Source organism: Pseudochaenichthys georgianus, chromosome 21 (assembly GCF_902827115.2).
Source record: "Pseudochaenichthys georgianus chromosome 21, fPseGeo1.2, whole genome shotgun sequence".
In the NCBI taxonomy this organism is placed as follows: domain Eukaryota; kingdom Metazoa; phylum Chordata; class Actinopteri; order Perciformes; family Channichthyidae; genus Pseudochaenichthys; species Pseudochaenichthys georgianus.
The window spans coordinates 33,544,481-33,561,346 of record NC_047523.1 but is presented as its reverse complement, the minus strand read 5'-3'; the positions used below and the strand labels follow the sequence as shown (position 1 = coordinate 33,561,346).

The 16,866-nt window shown below is 40.4% G+C and overlaps 1 protein-coding gene across 3 annotated transcripts; it reads left to right on the top strand.

Annotated features, from left to right (window-relative positions):
* Positions 1-828: 828 nt before the first annotated feature.
* Positions 829-16,703, top strand: LOC117466801 (transcription factor Dp-1-like). Of its 3 annotated transcripts, XM_034110258.2 has the most exons (14): positions 829-1,024; positions 1,915-2,032; positions 2,128-2,204; positions 2,998-3,082; positions 3,430-3,496; positions 3,949-4,070; positions 6,538-6,659; positions 7,141-7,306; positions 7,404-7,550; positions 7,878-7,946; positions 8,154-8,305; positions 12,078-12,244; positions 15,323-15,401; positions 15,504-16,703. In XM_034110258.2, the coding sequence occupies exons 4-14, from the start codon at positions 3,071-3,073 to the stop codon at positions 15,640-15,642; spliced, it is 1,242 nt and encodes a 413-aa protein (XP_033966149.1). In that variant the 5' UTR covers positions 829-1,024; positions 1,915-2,032; positions 2,128-2,204; positions 2,998-3,070; the 3' UTR covers positions 15,643-16,703. The 3 variants fall into 3 exon arrangements, with proteins under 3 accessions (XP_033966149.1, XP_033966150.1, XP_033966148.1); XM_034110259.2 differs by having other exon boundaries at positions 1,915-2,204; XM_034110257.2 differs by lacking the exons at positions 1,915-2,032; positions 2,128-2,204.
* The last annotated feature ends 163 nt before the right edge of the window (positions 16,704-16,866 follow it).

Sequence of the window (16,866 nt, the reverse complement as noted above, 5' to 3'; positions counted from 1 at the left end):
TACAACGAATACATCACCAAAGTACATCCTACAAAACTTCCATAAACTTGAATCAACACCGCCGAAAAAGTAGCATTTATTTTAAGGCTGCTTTATTTAACTGCATTCGTTTTCGTTGATTGTATTTGTGTTATATATTATACTTATGATACCATATTTAATATTCTATTACTAATTGGTAACTGTTATGTCTTACACTATATATTAAACTTATACTAGCCCATGTTTTATTGCTTTTTTATGCTTATACATTATGTTACATTGTTGTAGTATAGTATCATATTACTACTATACTAGTCTGTTTCATATTGTCTCATAGACCATATATAATAATGAACGATGATATACTACATCATATATTAGCCTGCCTAGGTGTACACTGTTTACAGTGACTCTGCTGCTATCAATCACAAGCTGTCACTTATCAGAAACACTCACTTCACTGTTAATTGTCTGATAGCTTTTGAATATATATTTTGTATTATTTCTTTTAGTTTACGTTTACTGTTTCTGCTTGCCTCTGGTTCTTTTTTTTATACTTATCTTAATGTATTTATTTCCTTTTTTGTTTGCAAAAAACACATTCACCTACTAGTAGAATTAAGGCCTTTCAACAAAAAGTAAGTTTTATACGAGAACTAAAAACAATGATATGAAGTCATGAGGAACAAAATGATTGACATGAATTCATGGGATATTGAAATAACAAAATGAGCAGCTATAAAATATGACAAAAATCCTACCTCAGTCTGCGACCCCAGTTGATAATCCTCCCACTCCTGGCCAGCAGGTGGCGGTGTGTGTATATATGACGCTGGTTGGTATCCACCAATCCCAAGTGATGCTGTCTGTGGGCACGAGCCACTCTACTGCTCTGCTTTCGTCTCGTCGATGCTGTCCAATCACAGGGCGCTGAAGAGAGACACCGCCAAGATCAGATTGTGAGACGCGCTGCTGTAGCACGGCTAGCGGAGAGTGGATAGAAGAGGCTAACAAACATTTTGCTAACTTGTGAAGTGCACCGGTAAGCCGCCGTATTTATCGACTTTTGGCTTGCTGTGTGACCGAGTTACCACAAAAGAATGTTAAATATATGGTGTATCAGTTATTGTGTGTTTTGAAAGTCTTTAAAATATACTAACACTAAGCTAACGTAGTAATGTTGCGGCTAATACTGGCAGTGTTGTCGATGACAGCTGTGGGTTAGCTTGCCTGCTAGCTGCTAGCTCATGAATCGTCAGTTGGCTAACAAAGCGCCGGTGGTCCTGCTTTCCAACCGTAATCGCGAGTTAGCTTGTTGCTACACTAATGAGAAGGCATTGCTAACTACCTAAAATATTACTAGTTGCTGTACTTTGTGTTGAATTCAGTGTATTATCTGTCAAGTTGATAACTTACTATATATAGCACACGTTAACAGTCATCAGAAGGACTTTGGTGGGTTTACTGTAGAGATTCATGGTGATAGTGATTGAATTGGTTGCATTTACATAATGTACTTTAAGCTGTTGAATGATCATTGTTGTCCTGAAACGTCAACAAATATGTGTTTTTAATGGTTGAGCAAACAACACTTGTAACGTAGCAAAATATATTATTCGTAAGCTCGGTGTTTTCTTCAATGTATTTATAACAAACAGGCTCGTGTGTTTATGTGTCTAGTTTAAGACATTATTCATAAACGTAATGCTAGTGTAACTTCGGAACAACCTCACTGTTCTTAAGTTTGTTGCTGACCAGTGTCCAGACCTATCACTGTCAATAATCAACATTTAAACATCAAGAATCTAATCACCCAGAAAGTAAAGGATAAATCTGAAGTCTTGGCGAAATGTGTAGTTTAAAATGTCTCGGTCTGAATAAAACACATGTTGTTTATGCTTAATTGTTAACTTGTTCTGTTTACTTTTTCAGTGGTTAGTCTTTGATTCATTGAAAACGATCACTTTTTAATTCAGCCTTCATACGACACAGGCAAATCCTGGCATAAAATGACAAGAAACAGGAAGTTGAGCAAGAAATAAACTCACTGGTAAACACTAACACAATTTAAGTAATTTGTCCATGGTATTACGCATATAATTATATTAAAGTAGTTCGACATTGCTTACTTTATTTCCTGTTTAGTAAGGATTTAGACCTCCTCTTCCTCCATTCTCAAATGCCAACAACAACAGCCGTCGAAGAAACAGGAGAGTGCACTCGTAAGTGCACATAATCACTATATTCACTTTATTCACCGTGCGAAATGCACACACATTTCTTAAATGATAACCCACGCGGAACTTTGCCTTCAATCTGCAGCACGGAACTAAATAATCGCAATTTTCTAAGTGAATCCTTTGAAAACGTGCAAAAGCTAACTGGCTAGCTAACGCCAGCAGGCTGAATCCAACGCTAACTGTTAGCTAGCTGCATTCAACAAAAGAGTGTTCATCGCTGTCGTTGTATGAGGTGAATAATGTTGCTAGTGCATGCAACATTAATAATGGACTGTAACTACATGGTGCTATCACTTAAGTCTCTTTAATAGTTTTGCGCTGGTGTGATAAAGTTAGCATGTTTGCGTGACCTGTAGCAGAAGTTCGACGATGCCTCTCCTCCGGACGGTACCTGAAGTAGGCCTTGTGCACACTTAGCTCAGTAAAAGTTGTGAGCATCAAGGGAGGCTTTATTGTGAGTTTCTGCAGACAAGGTGCATTTAGAAATTCACCTCAAAGGCTCATATAGTCGAGGAAGGTCTGAAATATGCACATTTGTCGTTAATGTTGTCTCCTAAGAACACACGGTTACTCAAGCTAACATTAATGCTGTAGCTGTGTACAGTGTGCTGGCAGCAAGCAGTTTAAATGGGCCTCAGATATACTTCAATTTAATTGGAAAACAAACCTGTAGTTAAATAGATTTAAACTTGTGTGAAATATAATAAAAAAAATGTGACATTTGGGATGAGCTGGAAACGAACTACTGTAATGTAATAGTTTTTTCTGTGCTCAGGGGTCTGAAAAGGGACAAATAAAGAAACATTTCTTTTAAGCCTGAAGCCCAATTGCTCCGGTCCTTTGGGATCATGGCGAAAGATGTAAGTAACTTATTATTATAATTTGTTGTTTTTATTTTATTCTGGAAAACCTGTTTATGTATTAGTTTGTGTAGTTAATGCACTTTTAAGGAACCTAGATAATCAATACCAAATATTATCAAAATGTCTCCAGTCAAACTAGTTAATTGATGATAACTAAAGAGCCCTTTGCCCAATGTGCCACCTTTTTTATAGGTACTTTGACTGATCTTAGGATAACGTCTTGCTTTACATTAAGATATTCCCTTTTTTAATATCACGTTTCTTCTTCTGTACACTTTTGGTGCATTGGACCTATGTAGTGTATTTTAATGTTGTAATTCCGAGTGTGCTCTTGTCCTCTGCAGGCTGGTCTGATAGAAACTAACGGAGAGCTGAAGGTTTTCATCGATCAGAATCTGAGCCCCAGCAAAGGTATATGTTTCTAGAAAATGCCTTTTTTTATACTGCAGTTTCATCCTTACATTGATGTCTCTGTGTCCTGTCACCGCCACATTTTGCCGACATTTTACTTTACCTACTAATATCAATTAAAATTGTGTAATGGTTTCAGTTATGTGAATGGTTTACATTTTAATGGTTCATTCAAATAATTGAACAGAGCAGTGGAATGAGGTGGCTGATTGTTTGATTTTAAATGGTATTGCTTTGTTTTTTTTAAAACAAATCATGGTTTATGGCCTGTTTTTGTATAAAAACAAGTCCAACACCAACAAGATTATGATGGGAAAGACTTTGCAATCAGATAATGTTCAATATAAACTATCTTTCCCACACAGGAAACTCTGTGCCTTTCATTTTGCAATAGGGGGCTATGGCATATCATTCGAGCTCGACTCATTACTCGTCTTCTTGTCTTCTGTTAGGTGTCCTGTCTTTGGTTACAGTCCAGGCTACAGCTGTCCCCGTGGCCAAACAGCTACTTCCCAAAACCCTTGGCCAATCCAATTTGAACATTGCTGCACACATGCAACATTTGCCACACATGGTGAGTGATGCTCCACACAACCACCACACTTCATGGTCCTATAAAGCCAGACTTTTATGCTCTCTTAACCACATTTGTATGAGAGTTTGTAACCTCAGAAATAAATAAAATCCAGCTTTTGAAGATGCTAGTGTCTATAGATTTGTTGCTGGGTCTTACTGTTGTGTAAGTCCCTCCATTATCATTGTGAGGTGACCGTGTGGAGGGTGGGTGAAGGGACTTGATCCTAAGCTTATCAACTCTACAGTCAGCAGGATTACACCCATCATCCCATTATATACAAGGAGTGTATACATAACATAAATCAGCTTAGATAATTTAGATAATCAAACTTTAGTGAAGGAATGGATCTCATAGATGCCTCATATTACTGTGTAAGAGGCAAATCTTTATTTGATCATTGGCCATGTTCATTACCAGTAACTGATGAGTCAATATCAATAAAGATGTCTAAAATAAAAACGTGTTCCTTCTCCATTCAAAATGGACAATAGGGGTTTGCCTTTTTAATATTGGTATTGGCCTATTTTTTGCTCTGTTGCCAGCCATTACCCCACATGTGTCAAACTCAAGGCCCGGGGGCCAAATCAGGCTCACCGGTATATTGCACGCACTAGGGGTGTAACGGTTCACAGAAGTCACGGTTCGGTTCGTACCTCGGTTTGGGGGTCACGGTTCGGTACCGCTATCGAACAACGCCGACACACCGTCCTCATCCGATCCACCACTCGCACACCTCATCGCTATTGTAGTCTACAGGGAACCCGAAATGTTCCCACACAGCTGATTTAAAAGAAGCAGGTGGGTTCTAGCTCCTGTGTGTTATCTGAACTCACCATACTAACTTTTCTTCTTCTTGTATTTTGTTCGTTTTGTTGGTGTGTTTCTTCTTGTTCTTCATTTGTTGTTTAAGGGGCGGCTGGCAAACAGCTTTTAGGCGCAATACCGCCCCCTGGATTATAAATAGTGAAGTGGATACTGCCCTGAATTACTTTTTCCCCACTCGTTAAAAAAAAGGCGTATTCGTCGTGTGACTGCATGTGCCGAACCGTGACGCGACGAATACGGATACCGTTACACCCCTAGCACGCACACCTTCACTCATTAGTCGCATTCACACTGCGGTACTTTTCCCACAAAGGTTCATGCGAACTTAGTTCATGATCGTGTTCACACCAAAAAGAGCCGGTACTAAAATTAGTTCATGCGAACCTTTTTACCCCCTCGAAAGTCCCTGCTAGAGAGCAGGGACTTTCGAGCGGCTCTTTTGTGAGAAAAAAGCTATATTTCTGATTGGCTGGGCGGATTGCAAACCACGCCCGTAAAACTCCCAAAAAGTTTTGTGAAGCCGCCATTTTATTATCCTCGCATTATTAGCATTAGCCCAACACAGAAACGCAGAGAGACTAACTTATGGCAACACAAAATAAAACATGGGAGCGGTGGAGATGAGGAGGTGTCGGCGTTCTGGCGATTTACTCTGAAGGCTTCAGTAGAAGCTGCTGGGAGTCCCAGCAGCTTCTACTGAAGCCAGTCCCCAACTCCGGGGACTTCCGGACGCGGACTTTGGGCGGCAGTATACGCCGTGAAGTGGTTTGCGGCCTGCCAGTAAACCCAAAGCAGAAGAAGTGACGTCAGCGGCTTCATTTGCCTAATCCTCCCCCAGGGACTTTTTCTGGTGTGAACGCGATCTGTACTTAGTTCATGCGAACAAAAGAGTTCGCATGAACTAAGTTCGCATGAACCTTTGTGGGAAAAGTACCGCAGTGTGAATGCGCCTAATCCTGAAGGTTCCCTCAGCTCAGAGCCTCACCCCAAACATTGATGAACTTGCACCCAAGATGAGATGCCAAGTATCTGCTTGAACTAGCATCACAGAGCAGCACACTGAGTTTACATGGATGTTTCCTTTTTGCACTTTTTTTGTTGTTGGCCTGTGGAAACATGTAATCATAAGAAATGATTCTGGAAAATCTGCAGATAGAGCCATAAGAAATGAATGAAACTGATTATTTAATGTTTTTATAGGCAATAATTTAAGCTTAGTTAGTTCCAGGTTTAATATGTGCAATAAGTTCATTTCAATAAGTTCTGCAATAAACATTGAACCAGTCCGGCCCTCGACTTGTACCCATTTTTTTTTATTTTGGCCTACTGTGTATTTGAGTTTGACCCCCCTGCTTTAGGCACATGAGATGACATTTGCCTATGTTTATCTGTTGCATCAACTTTGCGAAAGCTACATTTAGTTTTAGTAATTTGCAAACAGACTCTGAAAACAGTATCTGGCATACCCAGCTGCTGAGTCATTGGTAAACCACTAGCTCGTCATGACTCTTGTGTTTATGCCAATGCGTTCCTGTATGGTTTGTTTACAAATGAAATGTTGGTTTGTAAGAAATAATGCAAACGGTCAGATATTGGAAATTACGATTGACTATTTCTCCCTTCGCTTGTCTCTCTGTAGGTGATAGGAACACCCCAGAGGCCTACGATGTCCAATACCATTTTGGTAAACAGTCCACATACACCCAGTTCCCAGTTCCTCACTCAGAATCCACCATCAGATGCCTCTCCGTGGTCTTCAGGGTGAGTCTCAGAAGTCTTTATCCGCTTTCAAATCAATGTGGAACCCTGTGGATATTAATTTGATACTGGAAAGGCACACATTCAACAAACTTATCAGTATCCACATTACCAATCTTGTCATTTTAAGAGCCTCTGAAGTATTGCATGAGTAAAACCGTCTTTGACGCTGGACAAGGAACTATATTTGTTCATATTATCTGACATAAAAGAGCTTTCCTGAAGAACTCTCTCCATTTTCTCTAGTAAATGGCCAAGCTGAATGATATTGTCTCCAGTTCGCAACCTCTACTTCACTGTCAGTTTACAGCCATGTGACCCTATAGCACACACGTCTGACAAAACTACGCTGAAGTGAAGTTTATGGCCTTATTTGCTTTTTTCCTAGTGTCATTTCAAAAATGTTCTTTGAATTCGCTTAATAAGTGAAAGGAAAAAGTGAAATGGATGTGAAAATTGAAAGTGGGCTCTGTTTTATCTGCAGAAAACGCGGAAAGAAAGGGGAAAAGAATGGAAAGGGCTTGAGGCATTTCTCCATGAAAGTGTGTGAGAAGGTGCAGAAGAAAGGAGTCACCACCTACAACGAGGTGGCAGATGAACTGGTTGCAGAATTCAGCTCTGCAGACAGCCACATGTCACCCAACGACGCAGTGCGTGCTGCTGATGCATGACCTTTTTTCAGAATGATGCAAATGTAATACAAAATAATAATGTCGTCCATATTTTAAACTTGATTCTCCATTTCAGCACGTGTACGACCAGAAGAACATCCGACGGCGTGTGTACGATGCACTTAATGTGCTTATGGCCATGAACATTATCTCTAAAGAGAAGAAGGAAATCAAATGGATTGGCCTTCCCACCAACTCAGCGCAAGAGTGCCAAAACCTAGAGGTAGACACACACGGAACACTTCCAACAAAAACTTGTTTCAAGCACATCTTTTGTTGAATTATGAATTGTAAGATATTCATTTGTTATAACAATGTGTTATTGTTCAAGTGTACATGATTTTTAAATTGAATTTGTGCAGTATAAGAGTAAGTGGGGGTGTTGAATTATGAATTGTAAGATATGAATTAGTTTGAATATGTATTTATTCCTCTGTCACGTTAAACTATGTTCACGGTATTCCTGCCCTAAGATCATGGCATCGTCAACATCTTTCCTGTTCAACCCATGTTATAAATCTTCATTGCTATTTCTTTCTTTCATCTGCAGGTGGAGAGACAAAGGCGGCTTGAGAGAATCAAGCAGAAACAGTCGCAGCTTCAGGAGCTCATACTGCAGGTGGGGATGAACTGAAAGTTTGCTCTTGGCCTTATCATGGGGGTCTTCGAATGTAGTGATTGTTCGTAATTACCTTCTCAAGGTGTTTGTAAGTGCAAAACTGTACACTAAACGGCCGCTATAGGCACTATTGTGTTAGATGTTGATTGCGGTATTAATCTTGGCTTTTTGTCGAAGTCTTCACCTTTCGTTGATCTTGTCTTGCAGCAAATAGCTTTTAAGAACCTGGTGCAGCGGAACAGACAGACGGAGCAGCAGGCAAACAGATCTCCACCTCCCAACTCCATCATCCACCTCCCGTTCATTATCGTCAACACCAGCAAGAAAACGGTCATCGACTGCAGCATCTCGAATGACAAGTACGTGATGGTGCTAGCCTTCATGGTTGAGCACTATTATATTGTTCATTAACCTTACTGTTTAATTTGAGTATCTATTACTGGATTAGTGGGAGAACACTTGTAAGAGTCGAGGTCAATTATTACTAGTGTTACGCCCCTGATAAAGGGGAGCAATAATGACAACACCTTTCACATTTATTTAATCGTTTGTTTTGCAGGACAATGCACAGTAATGAACACTTAAAACTAGGGATGCACGATATTGCTTTTTTGAAACCGATACCGATAACTTCCTGCTTCTCAAGACCGATACCAATAACCGATAATAATATAATATATATATTAAATGTACCTGTAGTTTTTGCACACCTGGTGGTAAAAAAAGACTAGTAGTGAGCAAATGACATGAGCATTACTACTATGAACAAAACTAACCCTGGGGTCGTCTCTGGCAAACTTCTTGCCTTTTTCAAAAGCCTAGTTTAGCAGTGCAGGCGTCTTCGTACGCTTTTAACACACCATCGTAGCGATGGCGATGTTTCAGGTGACTGATCAGGTTGGAAGTATTATAGCTCGTTGCCTTCTTCCCTCCTCGTGGAACTTCTGCATTTGTTAATACAAAAAGCAAGAGAACTATCTAACTCTGAAACTTTGAAATAGTCCCATACTACCGACGACATGTTTGTTTACTGTCCTGGATTCACGGCCGCACACCATTTACGTCACAGCCAGGCACGAGAAGGGAGCGCTGGATTTGTGAAGAACTCCCCTCTTCCTAAACCACTAATACCACAGTACTGGCAAAACGGGAGGTGCCGAGTGAAAAACAAGCGCCCCTCATCCCAATCCACCCACACCGCAGTATCTTTTTCTTTTTTTTTACCCAAAAAATATATTGTATATTATCGGGGCTATTAATACTTTTATCGGGTTTATCGGGATGACGTCATAATTCCTAATATCGGACCGATAATTATCGTGCACCACTACTTAAAACATCAAAATGTTTAGCTTTGAGCTAATTTCCATCCGCAGTCCCTCACATAAAACATTTAAGAAGTTTACATTTTACAAACATAGAAAAAACAAAATACATGATATGCAAAAGAGCAGCATACACAAGTATTTATGACATGGCAGTACAATATAGCAGCAACGACATGTAAGGGGCCCCTGTGTTAAAGTGCATTTAGCGCTGATTGCACGTCTGTTTGTTTCTCAACCATTCTTTGAGGTGATCTTTGAAACTATTGAGAGTGGGACAATCCCGTATCTCAGTTGGGAGGCTATTCCACAAAGAGCTGCCTTTAATCGAGAGGACATTTTGTCCCAAAGTGGTCCTTCTGCGATGGACTTCAGTCTCCTCTGGTTTCTGACCTAGTGCAGCGTCCAGTGTGTTTTCTGTGGATGAATTCCTCTAAGGGAGGGGGGGCCAGTCCATGTAAACATTTATAAATAAAGCACATACTTTTAAAAGAGTTAAAATTGTCAAAGCTCAAGAAATTGTGTTTTTCAAGGATGGTACAGTGGTGGTATGAATTTGGCTTTCTGTCAAACACCTTGATAGCTCTCTTGAATAACTAAAACACATAGAAAAGACTGGATTAGTAGAGCACTTGTCATAGTCAAGGTAGGTTATTACTAGCCTAATTCGATCATTTATCAGTTACAGATGCCTATTGCGTCAAGTAAAGTTAATTATTTGCATGTTAAGTTTTCCAGAACCAAGGGAACCAACAGCTTGTGGTCAAATGCCAGTAAAAAGTTATTTGGAAATGGTGTTGGGCGTGAGGAGGAACGTGATAAACCTGAACAGTTTCTTTAGACGCCGACTCAACAGTTAAGTATGAAGCTGTCTGGCAGGCAGCTGACTTTACATGTAAGACCATAACTCTGGCATGTCAACTAATTGGGGCTTATTTATTGTGCAAATATGTTCGATTTTTGATGCAACATAAACTTATCATGCCGTTTTTTACCCTAGAAGAAACATAAAGTAGAATGCAATTAGAGTCCATCTTATTCAACCTTTACCCTCCAGGGGGTCCGCGGGGTCTTAAAAAGTATTAAAAGTTGATAAATCAATTTAGCGAAGATGAAGGCTATTAAACGGCAGGTTGTATTCTACAGTCTGCCTGAATGTAATCATTGCGTAGGTGTGTAGTGTGATTCTGTGTAGTTTATTTATGGCATCCCGTTGGATTTGACGTCACCTGAACGGGACATCGCACGCTCACTGACTGATAGCGTGCAAAAGTCCGTTTACGCCGGTTGTTAAACAACATCGTTATGGGGAAATGCAAGTTTGCGTCCAAATGGTTGGAAGATAAGGAGGAAGGACAATCAATACTGTATATGGTAAAGTGTGTCGCCAATGTAACTGGTTAGAACTCAAAGTGGCGATGAGGTCTTAAAATGTATGGAAAGGGTCTTAAAAAAAAAAGGTCTTAAAAGGTTTTACATTTGACTTCAGGATTCCTGCATATACCCTGTATATAAATGTCATATTCTTATTAGGGCTGTCAAGTTAACGCAATTTTTTTTTTTTAACGCCACTAAAGTTTAACGCGATTAACGCATGTGTATTTTTTTTCCACGGCCGCCCCGTAGTTTCAGAGCGAATCGAGTTTAAAATACCATCTACAAGCTGATGCTGACAGCCCCGCTCCTGCCGCCCGCTTGTGGCAGACCACACTTCCACGCTCACCGGCAGGCACCGACTGGCCATCTGGAGGACCGGGAGGGTGTGTGTATGTGTGGCCCGAGCGAGCGAGAGACCTTACGTGCATTGTTTGTTGTTAGCATTTGGTGCTAGCTAGCTGTGCTAACGGATGTAAGGAGCTGTTTAAATGAAAACAGAGGAGCGACATTTCGCCACAACTGCGCCGAGCACTTGACTTTATGCAGGAAGCCAGACACTGGGACATTGTACGAAAAGTCAGCACACTCTGCATGGATAGTGCACAACATGATTGCAGCGTCCAGGTAGCTCCCGTTCGAGCATATGCCTTGAGTTGCACATAGCTCCAATACACACACACACACACACACACACACACACACACACACACACACACACACACACACACACACACACACACACACACACACACACACACACACACACACACACACACACACACACACACACACACACACACACACACACACACACACACACACACACACCAACCATTTGTATTGGAGACTTTCCAGGTTGTTGTGTTTAATATTCATGAGAATATTTGTGATTGTTCAAATGATAATAAACATTAGCATAAAGCATATTTGTCCACTCATATGTTGATAAGAGTATTAAAAACTTGAAAAATATTCCTCTAAGGTACATTTAGAACAGATAAAAAATGTGCGATTAACTATGGACAATCATGCGATTAAATATTTTAATCGACTGACAGCCCTAGTTATAATATGTTGTATGTGAGGGATGGAAACCAGCTAAAAGCTCAAATCCGGCATATTTACATTTTGAAGCATTAATTGTTTAAAAATGTTCATCAATGTGCATTGTCCCTCTTCAAATAAACGATGGAATGAAACATGTGAGGATAATGTTACCATTGAGGCTTTACATGGCCTTCAATAGGTTCAGGGTAACTCAGTAGTTCATAGTTTCCTCTCTGCCCACTGAAGGCGGATACTTCCTTTAAATCTCTTGACTTTAAGACGTCTCATTTAGGGTTGAATCCAAGTCCTCTTACATCCTCTTTGTTTCTTCGGTCTACTAAATGTATTCTTCTCTCCTGGACTTCCTCTCTTTCATCTGCAGGTTCGAGTATTTGTTCAACTTCGACAGCATGTTTGAGATCCACGATGACATCGAGGTGCTGAAGCGGATGGGCATGGCCTGCGGTCTGGAGGTGGGGAAGTGTTCTCCGGAGGACCTGAAGGTCGCACGCAGTCTGGTGCCCAAAGCGCTGGAGCCCTACGTTATAGGTCAGTCCTCTCACCCAGAGTTATAATAATACATTTTATTTCTATAGTGCTTTTCTTGAACCCAAAGATGTTTTGTTATTATTTATTTAGTTATTCATCTCAGATGCTGTGGTTCTGGTTCTTTCTTTATTTCCAGGGTTCCCGCGGAGTCTTAAAAAGTCTTACATTTGATAATCAGAATTGAAGGCCTTAAAAAGTCTTAAATACTATAAAAAAAAAAAAAGAAAGGTCTTAAATATGATTTAAAAGGTCTTAACATTTATGGGATTTGAAAGGTACTTCTGTGTAGCGATCGCGTCTAAATATGTTTTGGGGGAAATGTCCGGGCTGCAAAGTAACCAGTACGGTGATAGCCTTTCAGTTCCCCCCAACAATTTGTATTGAAATAAATAAACATGGGACCAGTAATCACTAACTTTGTTTCCCCCGGCCCCTTACCAGAGAACACCCAGCTAGCAACCAAGCTTCAGCTAGTGGCAGTCAGAAACTCAGGTATCTTCGAATCTACTTACAAATAAATATGGGGAAGTGTAAGTTCAACCGTATTTGGTTGGAAAACATCGAATTTAGTGCTTGGTTGAAACCAGTGGAGGGAAGGTGTTTGAAGCACGCTGCACCTTTTGCAAAAGAAATTAGAGTTTGTTTTACTAATGCAGCGTTGGCTAGTGCAGCGTTAGCTAGTGTAGCAGATCCCGTAACAACACCGGGGGACCTCCGGGTGACGTAAATTGAAAAGATAATACATTTGCAACATAGGTAGTCCAAATGTTTGGAAATGCATGCGTGTATAATAGGAAGATGAATCCACGAGGATATCCATCCAGGACCTATGATCCAGGACCACAGCCACGACTCAAGATCCAGGACACAGGACCGCAGGATCATCCATGACTCCGGATCCCGGCGTATATAGACACCAAAAAGAAAGACATTTGGGGAAGCTGGGTTAATCAGAACATGAGTACACAGGTATAGACAGAGAGAAGGAAGAAGTAAGATGTCCCCCGACAAACTAAGCCTATATCAGCAAAACTAGGGGCTGAATCTAATCAGCCCTAACTATAAGCTTTATCAAAAAGGAAGGTCTTAAGCGCACTCTTAAAAACGGATAGGGTGTCTGCCGCCCGAACACAAACTGGAAGCTGATTCCACAAATGTGGAGCTTGATAAGAAAAGGCTCTGGCCTCTTGTACTTTTAGAGACTCTAGGAACAACCAACAACCCTGCATTCTTGGAACGCAATGCCCTAGTAGGACAGTAGGGTATAATGAGTTCTTTAAAGTAAGATGGCGCCTGCCCATTAAGGGCTTTGTAGGCGAGAAGAAGAATTTTAAATTCTATGCTGTGTTCTATAGGGAGCCAGTGTAAGGCAGCCAGAACAGGAGTAATGTGGTCCCTTTTCCTAACTCTGGTTATTACACGAGCTGCAGCATTTTGAATCAGCTGAAGCGACTTGACTGACTTGGTACTCCCTGATAATAAAGAGTTACAATAATCCAGCCTTGACGTAACAAATGCATTGACTAGTTTCTCTGCATCGTTTTGAGGCAAGATATGCCTGATTTTTGCAATGTTACGTAGATGGAAGTAGGCGGTCCTTGAAATTGATTTTATGTGGGCGTTAAAGGATAAATCCTGATCAAATAAAACGCCAAGATTCCTTACAGTCTCACTGGAGGCCAATTAATGCCATCCATAGTTAGTAGGCGATATCTTTAGATAATTTGTTTCGTAGATTCTTCGGGCCAAGTACAATAACTTCAGTTTTGGTCGTGTTTAACATCAAAAAGTTTAAGGTCATCCACGTTTTTAAGTCCTTGAGGCAGTCTTGAATTTTAATTTAGTTGATTAATTTCATCAGGCTTGATTGATAAATATAGTTGAGTATCATCCGCATAACAATGAAAATGTACAGAATGATTCCTTATAATATTGCCTAACGGAAGCATATATAATGTGAACAAAATAGGTCCGAGCACTGAGCCCTGTGGCACTCCATGGCTAACGTCTACGTCAACCCTAAAAGCGGAGGTGCTGTGGACGCTAAACACCAATCATACAACAGCATGAAGACAGCAGAGCTCTGACGATAGCTCTTGACACTCACTCACTTTGTCTAACATGCTAACACTGTTCTGTTATGTTCAGTCATCGTTCTTATGTTGAACATGAATACATTTACTTTGTAAGTAATTATAGGACGTATTTCTTCTTTCATAGCAATTTTCCTTCATACTTTCTTGCTGTGAAATAGGTCTTAAATTCTATTCAAAGTGGTCTTAAAAAGTCTTAAATTTCAGTTGGCGAAACCTGCAGGAACCCTGATTTCAGAATACCTGTATTGGTCCCACAAAGGGGACATGTACATTGTTACAGCAGAAAAGAGCCAAAGACAGCTTTATGTTACGAAGGTTTTAGAAAATGTAGCCTGCTTATTCAATGTTTTCATGCTCAATAAACACAGATAATATTTTACAGGTATCCCTATCATTAGTCCGGTACACTGAAAAAGGAATACCCTGATGAAAAATAAATGCATTACATTGTTAAACCTCCAAAGCAAATCCTGCCACCCTTGGTATATAAATAGTTTGATAATAAATAAAAGTGCAGAAATCCTACTTTACAATTACAGAGTTTAAAGGGAAGGGTTTGGGGTATACAATACATAAAGCAGGGTATGATGATGCATCCTTTTGCAAGAAAAAGCTGCTTTGACGCAACATTAGTACCTCTGCCTGAAATGTTTCATAAATGAAGGATTGAACATTTTCAAATGTGAGCTTTTATGAAAATGAGTGAACCTGCAGTGCTTTGCAAAGAAAGTGACACCATGGTGGGTCAGGGCGTTTCGTTTTTAACCGCAATAGATTTTTTTTTTCCCCAATTGTTTTTATGTACCATTCCTTCAGTATTTCATATACAAACAAAAACAAAGTCCTGTTGAACACAAAGTTAGAACAATAGTTGGATGAAGTGGTCCTCTGCCTATCCATGCAATGTTTCAGAGGAGTGATGCCTTAAGGATTCATTAAAGATATTTCTATTTGCTGATGTAGTTTATTTTGTTTTCCACAGAGATGGCAAAGGGTCCAATCAGTAACGTCTACATCACTGGAGGGTCCTCAGCAAATGGAGCCCGTTACCCTGCAAGCAGGTGAGAAGTCTTTCCTGTAATGTATCCTATAAATGTGCCGGATAGCAGCCGCATTTATCACCCGTTTCATCCATTAACCATTACATTCTCTCCTGTTTTCAGCGACGGCTGCACTGATGGCACCATGGCCTCCAGCTCGAACGACTCTCACTACAGCGGGTCTCGCGTGGAGACTCCAGTGTCTTATATGGGGGACGAAGACGACGAGGAAGAGTACGACGAAAATGACGATGAAGACTAACCCATCTACACCTCGCCACTCCAACAAGCACAGTCCTTCAAAACCACCTTCACCGTGGGAACGTAGTCCCCTTTTTGTGTGTGCTTCTTCAACCTCCCCCCTCTCTCCCCAGTTCCCATGCCTGTTTTTCTGTCTGGCTTTCTCAGGGGTCTAGATGAATGAATTGGAAGTACAGAGGTGTGTTATTGCACCCGTCTTTTTCTGCTCCTGATCACGTGCACCTGCACCGCAGCTTTGGGGGAAGGTGTCGTCCAAGGGAACTGTAGTCTGTGGCCACGCCCTCAAGTCTTTGTATGTTCAATCCACTTCTCAATAAGCCATCCCACTTAAAAAAAAGCAACCTGTAAAACCCACTGCTGTTGGAGAATGTACAATGTACTTGTTTGAATAGTTATTCCTATTTTGCATTGCATACGGCAGACATGATGATCAAAATGTTCCAAGATGGCCAAAGTGTCTGCTTTAACCGTGTTAGTGCAACACAGTGGTTTCCGAGTGGCCTGACAGTCGCCATGGCCTCCCAGGATGTGGCTCCATCACATGTGTTGATACTTTCTCGTTTTGTGTTCTGGGCAATAATTTTAAATAGTTTCTTATTCTCCGTTGTGTTGGGCTGGCTTCCTTCTGTTCCTGTAGGCAGCTGCTTTTCCTGATCTTGTTTGCTAGTTTTGTTGTTGTTGTTTTTTTTGTATTCTGGAGTTGAGGAATTCTCCGTCACCGCCCTTGTCAACGCCTTGGTAGTGTTTACAAAAGAATGGCACCAGCAAGGTAAAGACTTTTTATAACCCAGGCTCCTGATAGGTGAATAAGCTTTGTGTGTGATTTACGTATACGAATCCTACGACGATTGTAGCTTATAGTATCCTTTAGAGGCCAGTGGTAAAGATAGACCGTACAAACAATTATTGGTGTATTGAAATGTGTGGTTGCATAGATCTTTATATATACTCCCTTCAAAGATCTCCCTTTTAAAACTTGGCAACACATGTACTGACTCTTCCAAAAACCTTTTCTGTAATCTAATATAAGTTTGCAAATTAAAATATAGATTGTTTTAATAATTTTGTATTTATAATTTGTGGGTTTTGTGGAAAATACGATTTTAAGGGTCGTGATGGAAGGACAACTTTCATTTGTTTGCATGTAAGCAGAAGTACTGGAATAATATGAGATTTATTTTAGCATGTCAAGCACTGAGGCTTTTTAAAAAATGTCACAACGGAT